General features: G+C 45.1%; 1 protein-coding gene across 2 annotated transcripts in view; it reads left to right on the top strand.

Moving 5' to 3' along the window:
• The first annotated feature begins 6201 nt into the window (after positions 1-6201).
• ALDH3A2 (aldehyde dehydrogenase 3 family member A2) overlaps positions 6202-19515 on the top strand; it is a 30116-nt gene continuing 16802 nt past the window's right edge. The window contains exons 1-6 of one of the 2 annotated variants that reach the window (XR_001601580.2): positions 6202-6579; positions 8958-9189; positions 10005-10090; positions 13997-14205; positions 15818-15935; positions 18145-18286. Coding sequence is in view for 1 of the 2 variants with exons in the window: in XM_016189604.2 (XP_016045090.2) it covers positions 6229-6579; positions 8958-9189; positions 10005-10090; positions 13997-14205; positions 15818-15935; positions 18145-18286 (1138 nt within the window). In the remaining variant the exon portion in view is untranslated. The remainder of the gene's footprint in view (positions 6580-8957; positions 9190-10004; positions 10091-13996; positions 14206-15817; positions 15936-18144; positions 18287-19515) is intronic. The other variant, XM_016189604.2, reaches the window with a different exon arrangement.

Raw genomic sequence — 19515 nt, 5'->3', positions numbered from 1 at the left:
TCCACCCAGACTGGGTTATTATAAAGCCAGTCTAAACGTGGAATTTGCTACAAACAGTGGCAGTTGGTATTGGGGGGTAGTAAGATTTAGAATTTTTACAAGAGTGAGAGAGACTGCAGAGGCATCTTACCACACCTAGAGATCTCGGAAAATCTCTAACTAATGAACTGATGCTGATATTAGCTAACAGAAGGACGAAACTGTCTTATATTTTAGTCTGGTAAAGGTGTGTCAACTCTACAAGTCGGGATCTTTAAAATCACATTTAACTTAACTAAATTTTATTTAAAACTTAAAACAAACTATTTATTTTGGAGGGTTAACACACATTAGTGAAAACAAGGTTAGCACACAGACTAAAAACAGACATTCTTGGTGAAAAGAAAAATTTTCCCTTTGAAAAGCAGTTTTTGGATTTTTGGCTCACAGCCACTCCCCCCACCACAACTCCAGGAGGGGCAGGTGTGGCTAGAGGAATGATTGACTGAAATCTTTGCCAATCTGTGGAGCAGGAGCTCGATGACGTGATTGGCTGCACGGACAGAACAGGCGGCTTAGTTTACCACTGCACGCGAAGAAAAATCTTTGGAAGTTCTTTTCTGGGCTAAGATACATTTTAGATTTTTAAAGAAACAAATCATTAAATTACTATCAAAAGTGTGTGTTGGTTCTCTGATTAATAACTTTTAAGTTAGAGAGAATGTCTTGTTTGATTTTTTTCTTTAAAGAATAGCTTGTTAGCCAAATAAGATCTCACTCAGAATTGGTTTAACGCTTTTTGAGAGTAGAGGAATAAAGCTTTTTCTTTTTTCCTTTAGGTAGGAAATAGCAGTTTTAAGACAATGTCTAGGTCCACTTTAATGTCTGTTTGACTCAGAAATTAGGTGAAAGTTTAGCAAAAAGTGGGAGAGAAAAAGTTAGGTCAGACTCATTAAGATTAAACAGGGGAAGGACACTCAGTTTTTCAGAGCCTGGCCAGGGTTCTGACCTGCTGAGGTTCCTTTTCTGTGTCCACTCTACGAGTTTCTCTGGAGCGTAAGGATATGGAGAAGGAGAGAAAGATCACAGGGACTCAAATGTTTCTTGTCTGGTCATGGTACCCTCACTTAAAGTGGCTCTCTCTGCTGCAACCAAAGCAAGTGCGCCCTTTGCTAGTTAAAGTTTGTTGGAGGGTATTAACTAGGACAGCTATGTCTTCTTTATGGGATTTTTTAAGGGCGGCCGCCAAGGCCCTAGTCTGGTGGGAGGAAGAGCCAACATCTCTGGTGGCAATAATCTAAAGATCAAGACTCTGCTGGTGTAGCCCAGCACAGGCAAGCTTAGGGTCAATGTTTATGCCGTCTCAAACCAATGATCTGACAAAGCGGTCCCTAAGTTCACCTGCCAGAAATTTTCTTTGCAAGCTCTTCTGGACCCTATAGATAATGGAGAGGAGGTCCTCACTGGCCTTTTGATTAATGTCTGCTATGGGGGATTCAGTGGGTCCCTCATTAAACTTTCGCCAGGCTGTGAGGCCAATGGCTCTAATTTAATCTTGATAAGGGGGGGGAATAACTGCCTGTTGGGCACCCATGGCAAATTGGTCAGAGGTGCCAGAGAGCATGTCAACAGTGATAGGGATGGGGGGTTGGGCATTTTGGTTTCTTTCTCCCTGGGCTTGGCATTCTTTGTTAAAATATGCCAGAAATTTAAGAAATGTGGGCCCAGGCAGGACGGCTTTAGCCAATTCTTTCTAATCCTGGGTGGCACAGGCCTGGTGGGCTAGGCCCTCAAGAATAGCATCTGCCCAGGGTGAGCTGGGTCCATCTATGGCCACAGCCTTTTTTAGTTCTTTTAATTCTCTGGGATCCCAGGGATACCAGGTGGCTGGTCTGTTATCCCCGGGATTAAGATTGACAGGGTAAACCGAATGCCCCTCCCGTATAGGGAGGAGGCCCTTAAGGCAAGGGACCAGGAGTGCGGAAAGGGTTAGTGAGCGACTCAGGAGTCGGGGACTTGGAGGAACATGGCTTAATGTTGGGCCAGGGAGCACAACCAAAGGGGTCTAAAGAGGGGTACAGGGGCTCTGAGGAAGGTGGGGGCAATTTATCAGGTGCATCTATCTTTGGGTCAATCTTAATCTCTGTCTCCTTTTGTGGCCGTCTTTCTTTGGTTTCCTTGGGAGGCCTGGGTGGAAAGCAGCTTTTTAGAGCTGAGATGGCAGGGAGTACCCCGAGAGGCGGAATCTCTCCTTGGTCGACCTGGGCCCGAGTGATCAATTGTTCTACTCTGTCCCAGGTGTCCCAGTCGAAGAGGTTGGCAACAGGAAGCCAAGGGGTGAACTTAAGTAAGCACCCCGAGGCCTGAAGGGCTTGATTATCAGAAAGAGTCAAGCCTTGACTCTTAAGTAAAATACGCAAGGATTCAAGGGAGGGATCTGGCTGCTCCCTGGATGAGGTGGAACCCATGATAGGATTAGAAATTTTAAAAAGGGTGAAAAAGAACTGGCATCTGATGGATGACAGACAATCAACTGTGCTTGCCTGGCCGGGCCCCTCGTGGGACATTAAGGGGTCTTAGCTTAGGAGTAGTCGTATAATCCCCGACCTGGTCTTGGCATGGCCAAGAATCTCCACTGAGCTGAAACGACCCCACGGACACACAGGTAGAGAGCCCACTCACGCCCCGTAGCCGCGAAGGCCGTGAGGCTCACAACATGCTCGCACACAATCACACAGAGGCAATCATTCAGTCAAGGCAGGGGCAACGACCAGGCCGGCCACCGTTACTGGAATATCCTAAGTCAGACCTTCAAGACTCACCGGAGAGTAGCCCGGCCACAGTCCGTCAGTTGTCGTGACAAATTCAATTCTTTCACGCGTTGCCAAAGTGAGAAGGGAAAGAAAGAGAAGAGGACTGCCCCATAATTTATGGGGGTACACTCACCAGCAGACTGATTGGCCTGTCAGCGTTCTTCCATTGAGCTGCCTCACACGGGGCACCAGTCTGTCGGGGTTCTCCCCGACAGGTAGTCGCGAGGAGGGGAGATCTGGACCAGCCGGAACCCCCCTTCTGGGGCTGAGCGGGAGGGAGAGTGTCGACAACTTGAGAAAAGACACCACACCAAGTCGGGAGTTCTGTCAAGGCAGTGACTTGCTTTATTGAGAAAAAGACCATTTTTTATAGGCAGGGGGTAGAGGCAGGGATGGAAAGGTAGGGTGAGATGACATTAGAGGTGGTGTGAGGTGGCATCACCATCAGTGGGGCCTATACTCTTAACGCATCATCAGCTGGAGGGCAGAGGTGAATTTAGGCACGGCCTACAGGAAATGCTGTGTCACTCTGAGGAAGTTAGTGACCATCAGCAAAACTCAAGCCAGGCTTAAAGAATGTCTGCTGGGCCTAGATCGGGGCCAAGCAGACCCCAACAAACTAGTATGAGAATAGTAGCTAGGGTGTGACAACTAATCAAGAGAGAAAGCTTTAATCCCAGTTCCAGCCCCTGGCTCCCCACCTGCAGGGGAGTTACTTCACAAGCAGTGAAGCAGGTCTGCAGGTGTCTATCTTTCTCTCCCCCCCTCTGTCTTCCCCTCCTCTCTCCATTTCTCTCTGTCCTGTCCAACAACAATAACAACAATATTAACTACAACAATAAAACAACATGGACAACAAAAGGGAATAAAAAAGAGAGAGAGAGAGAAAGCTTTAGAAAGAAGGGGGAAGATAGTGGTGCACCCAGTAGACCTCACATTGCTATGCACAGAGCTCAGAGTTCAAGCATCTGATCCTCTCCTGCAGGGCGGCTTTAACAGTAGTGAAGTAGGTGTTTCTTTCTCCCCCATGCCTCTCAATTTATATATATATATATATATATATATATATATATATATATATATATATATATATATATGACAGAAAGAAAAGGGGGAGGGGAATAGCATAATGGTTATCCAAAGAGTTGTGCCTGAGGCTTCAAGATCTCAGGTGAAATCATCTGCACCACCAGAAGCCAAAGCTGAGCAGTGTTCTGGTATAATAAATAAATTAATTAATTAATTAAAAAGATAAGAATGAGAGAAAGGGGGGAAAGGGTGTTGTTGGAGTTCATCTGCTTAGCATAGTCTTGGCTTCCAGCCCTTGGGGGAATAATCTTGAAAGCAATTCTTTTTATTTACTTCATATGAGACAAGAGTTTTACATGAGAGCGAGGGAGAAGCCACAGCGCCATTCTGACGCACCCGGTGCCTGGATCTGCTTGAGCAGAATCCTCAGCCTTAACTCAAGAACCATACACTGGCTAGAACCAATAGCCTTTATCCTCTCACTACAGAGAAATAAAAATGCAATGAGCGGGTGCCAGCAGGGCAGTAGCCAAGGGGCTGGTGGCTGCAGTGACGTCACTCTCGAGTGGAGACCTGCCCCCCGCAGGCCCCCCTGTTAAGGAACCTGAGTCTTTCTTTTCAATATTATGTCTTCATTTTGGACAGACAGCTGAGAGGGGAGGGGGAGGGGAAGGCAGAGAGGCAGAGCAAAGGATGGCACAGACACTGCCATGCGAGCTGCTTGACACGATACCAGCTTCATAGGGGGTTTAGCATGGCTGGACTCTCCAGGCCAAACTGAAACCATCTTGCCTTTTGCCATGTATAGGGCTTGGGATTAATCTCTGTGTGGTCTTAATAATGTTTACCTATGGCCAGGCTCAGAGCCTGACCAATCACAAAAGTAATGACAAAACCTGCACTGTACTCTGTAAGATTGATCATAATGGAACAAGCAATATCAGTAATGCAGAATTTTTCAGGAGGCTCCAATAGGAAAAATTGCTTTCCCCTTTATCTACACCACTTCCTTTAGTAATCCCCTTAAAATATAGGGAAAGATTGGTGCTTCCCACAGTGGGGGGGGGGGGCACCTTACATAGCATAATTAATAAATGGAAAGTTATGGTACCCATCTAGATACAATGGGTCTTTTGATCTACCACCCACCACTATGCTCCCACTTCCTTATGCAGGAATAGTACACAAGAACTTAGGTCACATAGTGAGCACACACAGAAGATAGACTCCAGCTAGAGAGCTTAACTTTATGGAGAGGCTGGGTCTCAGTAAGGAACGGTGCAACAGATTTTATGAAAAATGGGCTGCTCGATTTATTTAAGGCCCCTAGAAACATAACAAGCTTGAATTTTCTATGAACCATTGGCTTCTGATGCATAGGGGCAAGAGAATGGCATAAACATACAGGTAGAATATTAATGTTAATCAATAGGACATCTGCCTAGCACACAGGTACAGGAATAACAAAAGACAAGGAAACTGTGATGTGATCTCTAGGGAGAAAAGTGGCCCTGTAATGTGAATGTTCCACAAAGCAGGAGGTGTTCCCTACCTGTGCTGTTCTTACTTGGTGATTTTTGTTTTAATAATCAAAGCCTTGGTGATTTATGTATTAGTGGTCAAAGCCTTGGTGATTTTAAATTAATAATCAAAGCCTTGGTGATTTTTGTTTTAATGAGCTAAGCCTTATGAGACTATAAAAATAAAGTTCTGCTTAAGTATGACAAAGATGTCTGCTTAAGCTTGATTCAGCATCAACTCACTTGCCTCCTCATTCCGTGCTCTCCTCCTTTTTCAGGTTACCCTAATTACCTGCTGGTGCTGGCCCCCCGCAAAAGGAGATACATCTGCAGCACCACTTTACAGATTGTGAAGTTTACCCCCTGTAGGTGGGGGGCGGGGTCTCGAACCCGGGTCTTTGCACATAGTGACAAGTGCTTTTTACCTAGGTTTCTAGATCTTATGGCCGAGAGCCAAAGCCTCAGCAGGTGCAATTGGCCCAAGGTGAGTACCAATTAGGGAACATAAACTTTTTCACAGAAATAAGCTTTTCATGTCAAAACAAGGCTTTTGCGCTCACTCCTCCGCTGTCCTGGGAAGCCGCCCGCAGCCGCCCCCTCGACCCCCAGGCACCGCCAGGCCCCCACAGCCCGGAGTGCGGAGCGGGATACAGCGGCCCTGCGGCAGGAGGCGGCACGGACCGATGGAAGCCCCATCCAACCTCCCGCCTCCTCCCGTTCGGCAGTGTAGGAGAGGAACAGGATGCAGGTGGAAGGAAGCCCCTGAGCGGAGCGCTCCCCCAGGGCCACCGCCATCTCTGATTCCCGCGGGTCTGCGGGTTCAGGCCTGGGGGCAGACCCCAGCCGTGGGCGGGGGCGGTGTCCGGTCACGTGTCGCGACTCAGCCAATGAGCACGCGGCTCGGTGTAGTCCGCCCAGTCTGGCAGCTAGAGCTTTGTAGCTCTCCGCAGCTGCCGGCTCGCAGTCTGCGCCCATCGGCAGCGCCAGAGGGGGTGGTTCCGGTCCCGCAGCTGCAGCTCACAAGGTCAGGAGAGGACAGAACCGCGCCCGCCGCCCTGACTGCCGCTTTTACCGAAGACTGGGCCATGGAGCAAGTAGTGCAGCGGCTTCGAACCGCGTTCCAGTCTGGCCGGTCACGCCCGCTGCGGTTCCGGCTGCAGCAGCTCGAGGCCCTGAAGAGGATGATGCAGGAGCACGAGAAGGACCTCCTGGCCGCCATCGGCGCCGACCTGTGCAAGGTGTGCGGCCCCTGGGGGGCCGGAGCGGGACCGCGCTCCTCAGTGCCCAGTGCCTTTGCTTATGCAACCGCTTAGGAATGGGGTTTTGGCAGCGATGCCGCGGGTGTGGCGTCTGCCGTGGGGCAGGCGCCAGTGAGATGTCCCGCCACCTTCCCGGGCCCCCTCCCTCCGCGGCTCTCTGCCCACACTTGCAAGTGCTGGCGCTTTGTGGGTCACTGGTTCTTCTGATGACAATTGCTTAGCTTTTGCCTATTTTCCGACTGCATCAGTCGGCTTTTTCTTTTCTTCCTCTTTTCATTTATTTATTTATTTTTCTTTGTAAAGGCATACTTAGAGAATGAGCGAGCACCAAAACATCACTCTCGCACATGCGGGATTGAACTATTACCCAAAGGTTGATCCACTGCCTCACTTTCTGAATCTGCGGTGGAAACTCTATTCTGAGTTCCAATAATTTGGCAGCTTACTGTATTGCCAACATTGGTCTCCGGGCAGCTTCTTGTCTTAACCTGGCTTGTGATAACCCCAGCAGACAGAGAGGTCTACCTGGTGATGTTTGTCGCACTCAGATTTCCCCTCTGTAACTGTTTTTATACTAGTGCTCCCTATGCACCTGGGAGTCACCAGGGAATCTTGTTAAAGATTTAGCCCATAATGACCCTGGGTCCGTACTCCCAGAGGGTTAAAGAATGGGAAAGCTATCAGGGAAAGGGATGGGATACAGAGTTCTGGTGGTGGGAATTGTGTGGAGTTGTACCCCTCTTGTTTTTCAAAACTCCTATGGTTTTGTCAGTGTTTCCTTTTTATAAATAAAAATTTAAACAGAAAAAGGTGAAAACAAAAAGCAGGTTAGGTTTCAACAGAACTGGGGGCGGGAGAGGGGTTGTCCTGAAAATCCTAGTGGTTCTGATTTTCCTCCACTTCCTCCTCCTCCTTTTATTAACCAAAGCACTGCTCAGCTCAGGTGGTGCAGAGGATTGAGCCTGGAACTTTGGAGGCTCTGGCATGAAAGTTTCTTGGCATATACTTCCCACCTAGAATCCAAGTTTCTAACATAGGATTCTTGGTATGCTGCTAGCGTTTTAGGGTATAAATATGTTTGACATAGTGTATATGGTATGTTTGATAAGGATATGATCATTTTATTTTTACTTTCTTTTTTTGTTTTATCTTTACTCCAGGGGTAATAAGGTTTTACTTTGGGTTTGTGACTTCTCATACTCACCAATCAAAGATTATTTAGGGAATAGAAAGAGCAACAGCAGGAGGAAGAGGAACTATAAAATGGCCTTTATACTCCTTTTTTGGAGAAAGAGTGGTAATATCAGATGTCCAAATGGGGTCCTTAAGATTTCAAAAAGTCAGGGAGGGCTGTTGCTTGCCTGGTTAATCACATACTAAAGAATCTATGCTTAAGGACCCAGGTTCAAGTTCCCATTCCCCACCAGGGGATGGACGGAGGGGTAAGGGAGTGGTGTTTACCTACAGGTCTCTGTCTTTTCCCTCTCTCTATTTCCCCCTCCTCTCAATTTTTCTCTACCAAATGAAGAAGAAAAAAAGCCGATGGGCATGGTGGATTTGTCATGCAGTCACCAAGCCTCACTAATAACCCAGGCGGCCAAAAAAAAAAAAAAAAGTTTCAAAAGTCTGAGTCTTTTACCATACAAGCATCAATATGGTTACTAAAGAAATATAGTGAATAAAAATAAGTTACACTAAGTTCCTTATCCTTGAAGGTTTTAAATTTGATTGGGAAGGGAAAGATCCATGAGTAATTTGGCAAAATATACATAAAATGTGAATGTGCTAGTGTACTAACAGTAAAAGATTAAGATGCAAGTCAAAAGAATAAGTGCTATGGTTTCTAAATTATGATCAAGACAGATTGTTTATTGACCTGGGATATCTTCCAGGAAAAGGTGACATTTAAACCTTATTTTAAATTACCTAGATCAGGGATGGTGAGCTAACATATGCTTACACATACATACACAAAAAATATATATGTCCAAAGCTCTGAAGCTCCAAGTTCATTCCCCAGTACCACTAAACCAGAGCTGAATAGAAGATAGCAAATCTATTAATTGTGATTTTTTTTTTTTTTGCCTCCAGGGTTATTGCTGGGGCTCAATGCCTGCACTATGAATCTACTGCTCCTGTGCCATTTTTCAACTTTTTGGATAGAACAGAGAGAAACTGAGAGAGGAAAGGGAGATAGGGAGTGAGAGAGAAAGATAGATACCTGCAGACCTGCTTCACTGCTGGTGAAGAGACCCCTCCCCCTGCAGGTGGGGAACTAGGGGCTTGAACTTGGATCCTAGTGCCAGTCCTTGCACTTTGTACTATGTGCACCACTGAACTGTGATTCTTTAAATCAGAGTGAACTCAACGCCTATAGCCATGAAGCCATCACTGTTCTTGGGGAAATCGACACTGTGCTGGAGAAGCTTCCTGAGTGGGTGACTTCTGAACCAGCTAAGAAGAACCTGCTCACGATGATGGATGAGGCCTATGTCTACCCAGAGCCACTGGGTGTTGTGCTGATTATTGGAGCTTGGAACTACCCGCTGGTCCTTACCATCCAGCCACTGATTGGAGCCATTGCTGCAGGTCTGGTATCTTTCTACCTTCTCAGTAGGACCTTGTATTATTTGTAAACTAATGGTAGTAACTGAGTATGTATATTTCCTCTTGGTTTACACCAGCAGAGTTGTTTATTTTTTATCAGAGCACCGCTCAGCTCTGGCTTATGGTAGTGCTTAGGATTGAACCAGGGACCTTGGAACCTCAGGCATGAGAGTCTTTTGCATATCCACTGTGCTGTGTCTTCCACTTACAACAGCAGAGTATTATTTTCTTGAATGGGCTCTAGAGTATGGAGCCTACTTTGTGGAACTCTCAGGGAGTGAACCTGCAAAGATATGGAGGCACTGAGTCATCAGGCCCAGGAGTCAGGCCTCCATATTCTAATGCTGGTTCAGTTGCTAGCTCTGCTTGTAAAAAAAACCATTTGGATTCTGTCTGACCAGTTCCTGCATTTAAATGAAGGCTGTGGGAGTAGATCTAACTCTGGCTGTATAGCATCTGCCAACAGACCAGCAGCTTCATGTTTTCATAGCTAGCCTGCCCAGGAGTTGCCAAGCAGTCAGGAGACTCCAAAGAGAGAGGTGGCTGATGGAATAGGAAGGCTGACAGAGATCAGAAGAAGGAAAAGGGAGATGTGTTTTTGGGCTTATTCTGAGGAAGAGCAGAATTAAGAGCTGTAGACACAGAGTACTCTGTGTCGGCCCCCACCCCATTCCACCATGGTTTTCCAGCCTCTCCCCACCTCGCCCCACTCCCACACACCCATGAACACAGCTTTGGTAGCTGTTGAAGTTACTCAACCATTGTGCAACACTTTCCTGCTTATCTGCTTTGTTTAGGAAATGCTGTGATTATTAAGCCTTCCGAACTAAGTGAAAACACAGCTAGGATCCTGGCTGAGCTCCTCCCTCAGTATTTAGATCAGGTAAGAGCACTGGGATCCACCTTCAACATGCCTGTATATTGCAAGGGACACACACACACACACACCTGATCCTCTATCTAGTTCCTGTCTTTAGCCATTGGGCAGCTGTTTGTGGTCTCCTTAAATTTCTAGCAGTTGGCTTAATCCAGTCGTTATGTTCCAAGATAAACTCAGTTACTGTGATCAAATATTTCTAAGCTTGTGGTTTCATGAGCACCTCTGTAATTTACATATCTTCTTTCATTGTGTTTTTTTTTTAATTTTTTTTATTTTAATGAGACCAGAGCACTGCTCAGCTCTGGCTTATGGTAGTGCTGGGGATTGAACCCCAGGATGTCAAAGCCTCAAGTATGAAAGTCTTTTGAATAACCACTATGCTCTCTCCCCAGCCTAAACTTTTTAAAAAATATGTGCCAGAGACACACCAAAATACTGTTCTATCAGCCATGAAGTTCCACTTGGTCTCAAACTCAGGGTCTTGTGCGTATAAGGTTGGGGCTATACTATCAAGCTGCCTCTCCAACTCTGGGATCTTGGATTACTCCTTCTTTGAGCTAACATGACTTTTGATACATTTATCCAGTAAATTTTTTAAGTTGGACTGTGCTATGCTGAGCGCTGATAGGGTCTTTTGTCCTAGTAGGACACGGTTATAAAATAACATTTCTGCTCTTTTAAATGGGTATGATTGTGATCTAAAAACTCTATAGCAAGAAAATGATCTCCAGAGTTTGGGCCCTATGTAGAGTTAAAATGCTGTTGTTTAAGAATATTAAAAGGCCAGAGAACCTAATGTGGGTTATATTGTTATGTGGAAAAATGAGAAATGTTATGCATGTACAAACTATTGTATTTACTATAGAATGTAAAACATTAACCCCCCAATAAAGAAATTTAAAAAAAGAATATTCAACTAAAAAAAAAAGAATATTAAAAGGCAAAGATGGATTAGCAGAATAGCTCATTTGGGTAGTGCTCTGGTTTGCCAAGCATGAGACCCAGGTTCAAGGCTGGCCCCTGCTGCATTGAAGGAAGTTTTGGCACTATGGTCTCTATCTGTCTCTATCCTCTGTCTCTATCTGGAAAACTCAGCCTGGAGTGGTGAAGCCCTGGAAAAGGAAGGAAGGATGGAAGGAAGAGAGGGAGGGAGGGAGGAAAAAGGTATTGTATTAAAAGATAAAGCTCATCTCTGTCTGAATCAGAGGTTCTTGTGCTCACCCAGAAAGGAAATTTATGATGCCACCATGAATCAGGGTGACTTAGTTATACAGAGAATTGCCACATTAAGGAGTCTTTAATTCTGTCAGGACCCAAAGAGAGAAGAGGGGAAAAAGGAAAGACATAAAGAAGTTTTAATAGGTGTAGGTATGACTTAAAAAGGAAGAGAAGGGGAGTCGGGCAGTAGCGCAGCGAGTTAAGCACACATGGCACAAAGCACAAGGACGGCGTAAGGATTCCAGTTCAAGCCCCCGGCCCCCCACCTGCAGGGGAGTCGCTTCACAGGTGGTGAAGTAGGTCTGCAGGTGTCTATCTCTCTCCCCCTCTCTGTCTTCCCCACCTCTCTCCATTTCTCTCTGTCCTATCCTACAACAATACATCAGTAACAACAATAATTACAACAACAGTGAAAAACAACAAGGGCAAAAAAAAGGGAAAAGAAATAAGGAAAAAAGAGAGAGAGAGAGAAGGCAGGACGATAGAAAAAATGGGCAAATTTATAAAGTAGTCAACTCATCTGTGCCATTGGGAGAACCACTGCAATTTCCAGTGGAGGGATTGGGGCCACAGAACTCTGGTGTGCGAATTGTGTGTAATTTTACCCTTGTTATTTTATAGTTTTATAAATCACTAATAAATAAATTTAAAAAAAGAAAACGGGTAAAAAAAATAATAAAGGAGTCTTTATTTGGCTTTCACTGAAAGACAGCTTTAAAAAATCATGTGGAACTGTATCCAACATAAAATCATCTAGAGGCCAACTCTGCCCCTTAGAATTATATCATTATCTGTGTTGTTGTCTTCTGATTGTTGCCTCTAGTGGCAGCCCACAAAGCAATAACTCTAATAACAGGTTATATCCCAGGAGGAAGAGGAGAGAGGACAGTGAGATAGGGCTTGTGGAGCATTGGAATTGGCAGATAGAGGTTTGAGGTCTTTCTTCACCTCTCATCAGGGCTAAATTCATTTTATTTTATTTTTAAAGATGTTATTAACAGACAATATAGACGGAGTGAGAGAAGCAGAGTATCTCTCTGGCACACAGAGTATCTCTCTGTTGGGGCTCAAACTCAGGACATCATGCTTTCAAGTTTAGTGCCCTCCTCCCAGGCTCCAAGGATAGATTCTTTACTCTTTGAATCAGTCCGTATGTAGAGGATAATGCTCCTGCCTCCCTCAACTTCTTGAGGACCAGTCCCATAAGCTCTGTAGATGAAAACCTAATGCAAAGGGTGCTGGGAGACAGTTATTTGGTCCAATAAACATGGGCCCCAACACCACGTGAGAGCACCATGCACAGGGGGAGCTTCATGAGCAGCAGGACAATATTGTGGTGGTTCTTTTTCTCTCTTCCTCTCTTTTAAGTCAAAATGCAGGCTAAAATGTGACTTCATCAGATAGCTGAGTAAAGGAGCGAATGAGAACACACTAGCAGGAGGTGACATGAAATCTCGAGACTGCATGCCAGTTTTTGCTTATGCTACCATCTGAGATTCTTTCGAGCATCTCAAACTGTCTTCTTTATTTGCCATCAATTCTCTGCCTCTGCTTTTCAAGCTGTTCCATCTCAGGTCTCTTCCAGAGTGACTGCTAATGGTAGCTTGGCCCTGATGGGCCCAGTTGTATCTATGCCATGTGATTTCTGCTCTGAGACAGGAATGGGGACTTAGCAATATGTGTACTGAAGGCCCCATCAGCTAGTGAGTGTGAGTTCCTGCCTGCTTTTTCCAGGGCTGACTTCAGAAGCCAGTGCTCTCAAATGTCCCTCCCTACTCACACTCACCCAGGGAATGCTTATTTAGTTCTTTCTATCAGTGAAACCTCTCACTGTGTTGGGTGTCCCAATGCAGATGTGAATCTTGGGTCTGTCTTACCAAAACCTTCACCTTCCACACATCCGTAAGCCCAGCAACTATTTTCTCTCTTCTGTTTCTCCACTGCTGAGCTCAGGTGGAAATGTTGTTTCAGGACCATTTTCATAGTGGATCGTTGGTTCTCAGCTGCTAACAAGTTCTTTTCATTTCTCTCTCCCTTTGTCTCTCTCTCTCTTTATTTGATAGGACAGAGAGAATTTGAGAGAGGGTAGGAGATAAGAGAGGGAGAGAGACAGATACCTACAGTACTTGCTTTGCTGTTTGTGAAGCTTTCCCCCCACAGCAGGTGGGGAGTGGGGTCTCAAATTCGGGTCCTGCACATGGCAACCTGTGTGCTTAACCAGGTGCACCATTGCGCAACCTTATTTTTTCTTTTTTATTTCTCCTTGGTCAGCTCCCTCTTTCATCCTCACAGGGGCCCATCTTTGTTTTTTTAATAAATATTATACTCCCCCTCTTCCTCTTTCCCCTCCTGCTCTGTCTTATGGTGGAACAGGAGATTGATCCTGGGACCTCAAAGCGTTAGGCATGAAAGTCTTTTTCATAACCTCTATGCTATCTCCCCTGCCCTATAGAATGATTCTTCTAAAATATTTGTTTTATTTATCTTATATTAACTAGAGAGTGAGTTTCAGGGGAGAGAACCCACTGGTATGTGCAGTGCTAGGGACTGAACTAGAAACCTTGGATATGAAAGTTCTGCACTCTGCCAGCTAAGCTGTTTCTCCAGCTGCTGAATATCCCATGTCTATATTGAAGAAATGGCTCAAGTGAACCACCAGGAGAAGGCTAACATTTGTGTTCTCCTCCCCAGGAGCTGTATGCTGTAATTAATGGTGGCGTGCAGGAGACCACCGAGCTTCTGAAGCAGCGCTTTGACCATATTCTCTACACGGGTAGCACCAACGTTGGGAAAATCATCATGCAGGCTGCAGCCAAGTACCTGACGCCAGTGACACTTGAGCTGGGGGGAAAAAGCCCATGTTATGTTGACAGAGACTGTGACCTGGATGTCGCTTGCAGGTGACACTGACTTTCTGGTTGTGGGGGTTGGGAGATCCTAGCACAGTGGAGGTTTCTCCTAACATGTTGGTGTGTCCTCTTGTACTCAAGCCCAATTCCTTCTGACTCATGAAGCTTTAATAATTAGTCTTTCAGGGTAAGAGAACTCTTTCACAAGCCATCTCTTGGTGCCACTCTGAAAACATAAATGCTAAGTCTTGCAGTCACATGGTTGTCCTTAGATGCTGTGAGAAAACTCTGTTCTGGAGGTTATAGATTGGGTCTGAGATCTCACTGTTTTTTTGCCAACTGGTCCAGGAAGGAGATAATACAGACTATTGTGGTTGCTTAATGAAGTTCCTAAATCCCCAGCAGGAAAAGTATTCTGCTGATCTCTACTCTGAATTCCTTTTGTTGACAAAACAAGTATTACCCACCCTTTAGCTGAAAATAGCTTCTGGCACCTGAGAGCCAGGAAGCACATTTTTAGGTTCTCTCCACTCCAACAGGTTTAGTTACCAGCAAAAGCCAAAATCTTTTTTTTTTTTTAATATTTTTAAAAAAAATTATTTTATTTTCCCTTTTGTTGCCCTTGTTGTTTTTATTGTTGTTGTAGTTATTATTGTTGTCGTCATTGTTAGATAGGACAGAGAGAAATGGAAAGAGGAGGGGAAGACAGAGGGGGAGAGAAATACACCTGCACCACCTGTGAAGCAACTCCCTTGCAGGTGGGGAGCTGGGAGCTCGAACCTGGAAGGAGCCAAAATCCTAACACTAAGTATGAGTTTGCACTTTTCCTTCCCTTCAGGGGTGGGAGAAAGGAGGAGTTCTAGAGAGTGAGGTCAGGGACCAGTCGACTTTGCAAGTTGGTTGATGAGTATGTAGATCATTATGGATTTGGACCCATATATGGGTGGTTTTCTTTCTTTCCTTTTCCTTTATTTCTTCATTCCTTCCTGCCCTCCTTCCCTTCTCTTTTTCTCTATTTCTTTTTTTTTTTTTTTAATAAGTTTCAATTATTAAAGAGAAAGACCAAGGCCAGAATATCACTCTGGTTCAGGGAACTTGAGACCTCATGCTTGAGAGTCCTGTGCTTTATCCACCGTACCACTTCAAGGGCCACGTAGGGGGGGAAGGGCCCACAGGAAGGAGGATGCACTTAGTGGCAGCCTCTCATTCTGATTTTGATCTCAGTATCCTGCCAGCCAGGCCCTAGAGCTGCTGCCTTGGGGAGTCGAGGTCTGCATGAAACACCTTTTAGCTAGAGTGCTCTCCTGATAGAACTGGAGGAAGAAGAGGGCGTTGGGAGACTGTTTATCTCTTTTCCTGTAGCAAGCAGTAACTTTGTGTGTGTGTGTGTGTGTGTGTGTGTGTGTAAGAGAGAGAGAGAGAGAAAGAAAGAGAGGGAGAAAGAGAGAGAGAACGAGAACATGACAATGAGAGTAAACAGCACTGTTTTGGCATATGTAGAGCCAGGGACGAAACCTTGAGGCTCACATATACAAGTGCTGTACTCTACCCATAGCCTATATTCACCTGCATTCTAGCTTCACAACACTCAAACAACACAAAAACGTGCAACAGGTGAACAGCAAACTCAATTATATGACTGCTCTGATGATTTTTCTTCCAGGCGCATAGCTTGGGGCAAGTACATGAACTGTGGTCAGACCTGCATTGCTCCTGACTATGTTCTCTGTGAGCCTTCCCTTCAGGATCAGATTGTGCAGAAGATCAAGGAAGCAGTGAAGGTTGGTGTCCAGCACCTCCAAGTCCCTTAGAGATGGAGTTATTGACTGCTTGAGGCCATAACCCTAATTCCCTCCTTCTCAGGAAATCCCTGGTGCATACAAGGCTGGACTTACTAATAATTTAAGATGCTCTACATGCCTTTAGCAGAGTGTCCACTGGCACGAGACTAGGTTGGTGTTCCACCCACATCAATTGTCTAGTTAGTTTTTCAGTGAAATAGTTTGCTAGTTTGGGCTTTTTCAAAAATTAGCACATGCATTCCATTTTGAGAGGATGTTGACACTCTTAATTTAGAGGCCTTGTATTATAGTGGCCATTGCTGATTAAGATGATCATTTCTTGGCTATTTGGAGAGCTTAAAAAGATCAGTAACTTGGAGGAATAATTTTATTCAATGCCTAGTATCCTTTTTTTCTTTTCTTCTTCTTTTTTTTTTTTTTGATAGAGGGAAAGAGATACCACAGTACTGAAGCTTCTTTCCATGTGTTGGGGGCAGTGCTCAAACCTGGATCATACATATGGCAAAGCAGTGCACTATCCAAGTGAGCTATTTTGCCAGCCCTATGGTAGACATTTGATGAGGTTCTCATACGTACAGTGTAGACTTTTCTAGTGAAGGACTACAGGAAGGCTACATGCTAGTGTCCTGAGCCAAACTTTGAAAACATGGGGGTTTGGTTGGGAAAAGGGAATAGGATACACCAGTGTGACTGAATCAATTCACTGTTCGTGGCAGTTGTTCACCTGGGAATACTCAGTTGAGTTTATTGATGAGCTTAGTTTCAGGGGACTAACTACCCTTCTGTCTTCCTTTGAAGTGTTTATGCTCTTAAAACAGTAGTTTTCCACCACACTTCCCTGAAGAGCCTTGTCAGAAGTTTCCAGTTCTCACCCTTCAAATACAATGATTTGGTTAGTCTGGGCCCCTAGGTCATGCTGAAACACATTGACAGCCATGGGGAACTCTGGAGCTGTGGCCCAGAAATCCAGAAATCAGCCAGCCAGTCTTTCTTTCTCTTCTCTTCTCTTCTCTTCTCTTCTCTTCTCTTCTCTTCTCTTCTCTTCTCTTCTCTCTCTTTCCTTCCTTCTTTCCTTCTTCCTTCCTTCCTTTCTTTCATTTTTTTTTTTTTGCTTACTTATTTTTCTCCTCTTCTCCTCCTCTCTGTCCACACCCCTCCTTTTGCTCCTCCTCCTCTTTCTTCTCTGGTTTATGGTGGTGCCAGAGATTGAACCTGGGACTCTTAAAGCCTTAGGCATGAGAATCTTTTTGTGTGTGTGTGTGTGATTTTTTTTTAAACCAGAGCACTGCTCAGCTCTGGTTTCTGCTGGTGTGGGGGATTGAACTTGGATTTTGGAGCCTCAGGTATAAGAGTCTCTTTGCATAATCACTGTGCTATCTACTCCCACCCTAGGCATTGGAATCTTTTTTTCATCACCATTATGCTGTCTCCCCAGCCTGGAACTTGGCTTTCTACAGGTTACTTAATTGGGTCTTATCCACTACAATTGAGGGTAGTATTGAAAGTAAATGGAAAACACTCATCTTGATATTTTTTGTTTGTTTATTTTTGTAGAGACTGGCAGAGAGAGAGAGAATGAAAAAGACCACAGTGCCAAAACTTCCTTCAGGACACTGGGGAGCCAGGTTTGAAATTGGGTTGCACACATGGCAGAGCAGCACACTGTTCAAGTGAGCTATTTCACCAGCCCAGTGCATTATTTTATTTTTATTTACCAGAGCGTTGCTCAGCTCTGGGTTATGCTGAGGATTGAGCCTTAGAGCATGGAATCTCAGGCATGGAAGTCCTTTCTTAACAATTATTCAATCTCCCCAGCCCACCAGATTCATTTTGATTTGAGAGCAAATTCAGAGTTCTCACAAGGTTTAAAAGTAACATGGCAGTTGAACATATTTATCTTTCCTTTACAGAGTCCATACTGATGTATGACTTGAAGTTCTCTTGCCTTGGGTAACTCACCTAGAGTACATTTCAGTCTTTCTTTCCCTTTCTTTCTTCCCTTCCTCCTTCCTTCCTCCCTTCCTTCCTTCTTTCCTTCTATGACTTCCCTGTCATCTAGGACTGGTAGTAGGGTGTTGGAGTTCATGAAGGTATAAAATCAGATTGCTTTGAAGGCCTTTGTGGTTTTATACAAATTCAAGAAATAGAAGCCTGGATCTCTTGTGACAGATACTCTTGCTTTACATAGGAATTTTATGGTGAGAATGTAAAGGAGTCTCCTGACTATGAGAGGATCATCAATCCTCGTCACTTTAAGAGGATACTGAGTTTGCTTGAAGGGCAGAAGATCGCCTTTGGTGGGGAGACCGATGAGGCCACACGCTACGTGGGTAATGGAGAGTCGCCTTTTCATTGTGGGCAATGATAGTTGATAGTTTTCAGTAACTATTTGTTATTATATAATAATAGCTACAGTTTTTTTATTTATTTAATTGCCAGCAATTAACAAATAGACAGACAGGATTATCACTGGGGCTTGATGCCTACACAATGAATTCACTGCTCCTGGCAGCCATTTTTTCCTCCTCCCCTTTCTACTATTTATTTATTTACGAGACAAGTTCTCAAGATCTTCCCGCACAGTCATCACTGCCCAGCTATCATCCACATTGGTCTCCAGCTCCCACTGATTCTGTGCTCAGAGAAACTAAGATGGAACTTTCGGAAAGCAAACTGGCGTCTGTTCAGTGATCTTACCAACAAATCTATTCCTGCAATTCCAATTAACTCTATCCCCTCTGAAGATTCCTACAGGCACTTCCGCCAAGCCATCTTCAAAGCAGCTTCCCAAGCCATTCCTCGTGGGAGACGTGCTAACTATACGCCTTGTCTTGATGCTGAATGCGAGCAACTACTAAAGCAGTATGATGAGTCGGGCGATCCAGATGTGGCTGACCATCTCATTGCCTCCCTGGATGCAGCACACCAAGCCCGCTGGCAGCAACTCACGGAAAGTCTGAACTTCACCCACTCAAGTAGGAAGGCCTGGAAGCTTCTTCACAGACTGGGTGCCGGTAGCCAACCCCCTCCCGTCTCCCATCCTCCCGTATCTCCAAACTCAGTGGCCAGTCACCTAACTCAAGTTGGACGTGCTAAGATTGACCCAGTCTGGAAAAGAGAAATTTCCCATGAGTGGTCATCCCACTTCCAGTTATCTTGTCCATCTCCAAAACTCTCTCCCTTTACGCTGTCTGAACTGGAAGATGCTTTGAAGAGGGTTAAACCGGGAACAGCTGCTGGCTATGATAACATCACCCCAGAACTCATTCTTAACCTGGGTCCCGTAGCAAAGAAGTAGCTCGCTTCATTCTTGTCCCACATCTTGGAATCTGAGTCTATGCCCAAAGTTTGGCTTCGCGCGAAGATTATAGCAGTTTTGAAACCAAAGAAAGACCCAACACTGGCCGCCAGCTATAGACCAATTTCTCTCCTCTCCGTGTGTTACAAACTCCTCGAGAGGCTGCTTCTGTCACGTATTTCTCATCTTACAGAGAAATTCCTATCACCCACCCAAGCTGGTTTCCGCCCAGGAAGATCTACCTGCGAACAAGCCCTGGCC

This window comes from Erinaceus europaeus, chromosome 12 (assembly GCF_950295315.1).
Source record: "Erinaceus europaeus chromosome 12, mEriEur2.1, whole genome shotgun sequence".
Taxonomy (NCBI): domain Eukaryota; kingdom Metazoa; phylum Chordata; class Mammalia; order Eulipotyphla; family Erinaceidae; genus Erinaceus; species Erinaceus europaeus.
This window is presented reverse-complemented; position numbering and strand designations above follow the sequence as displayed.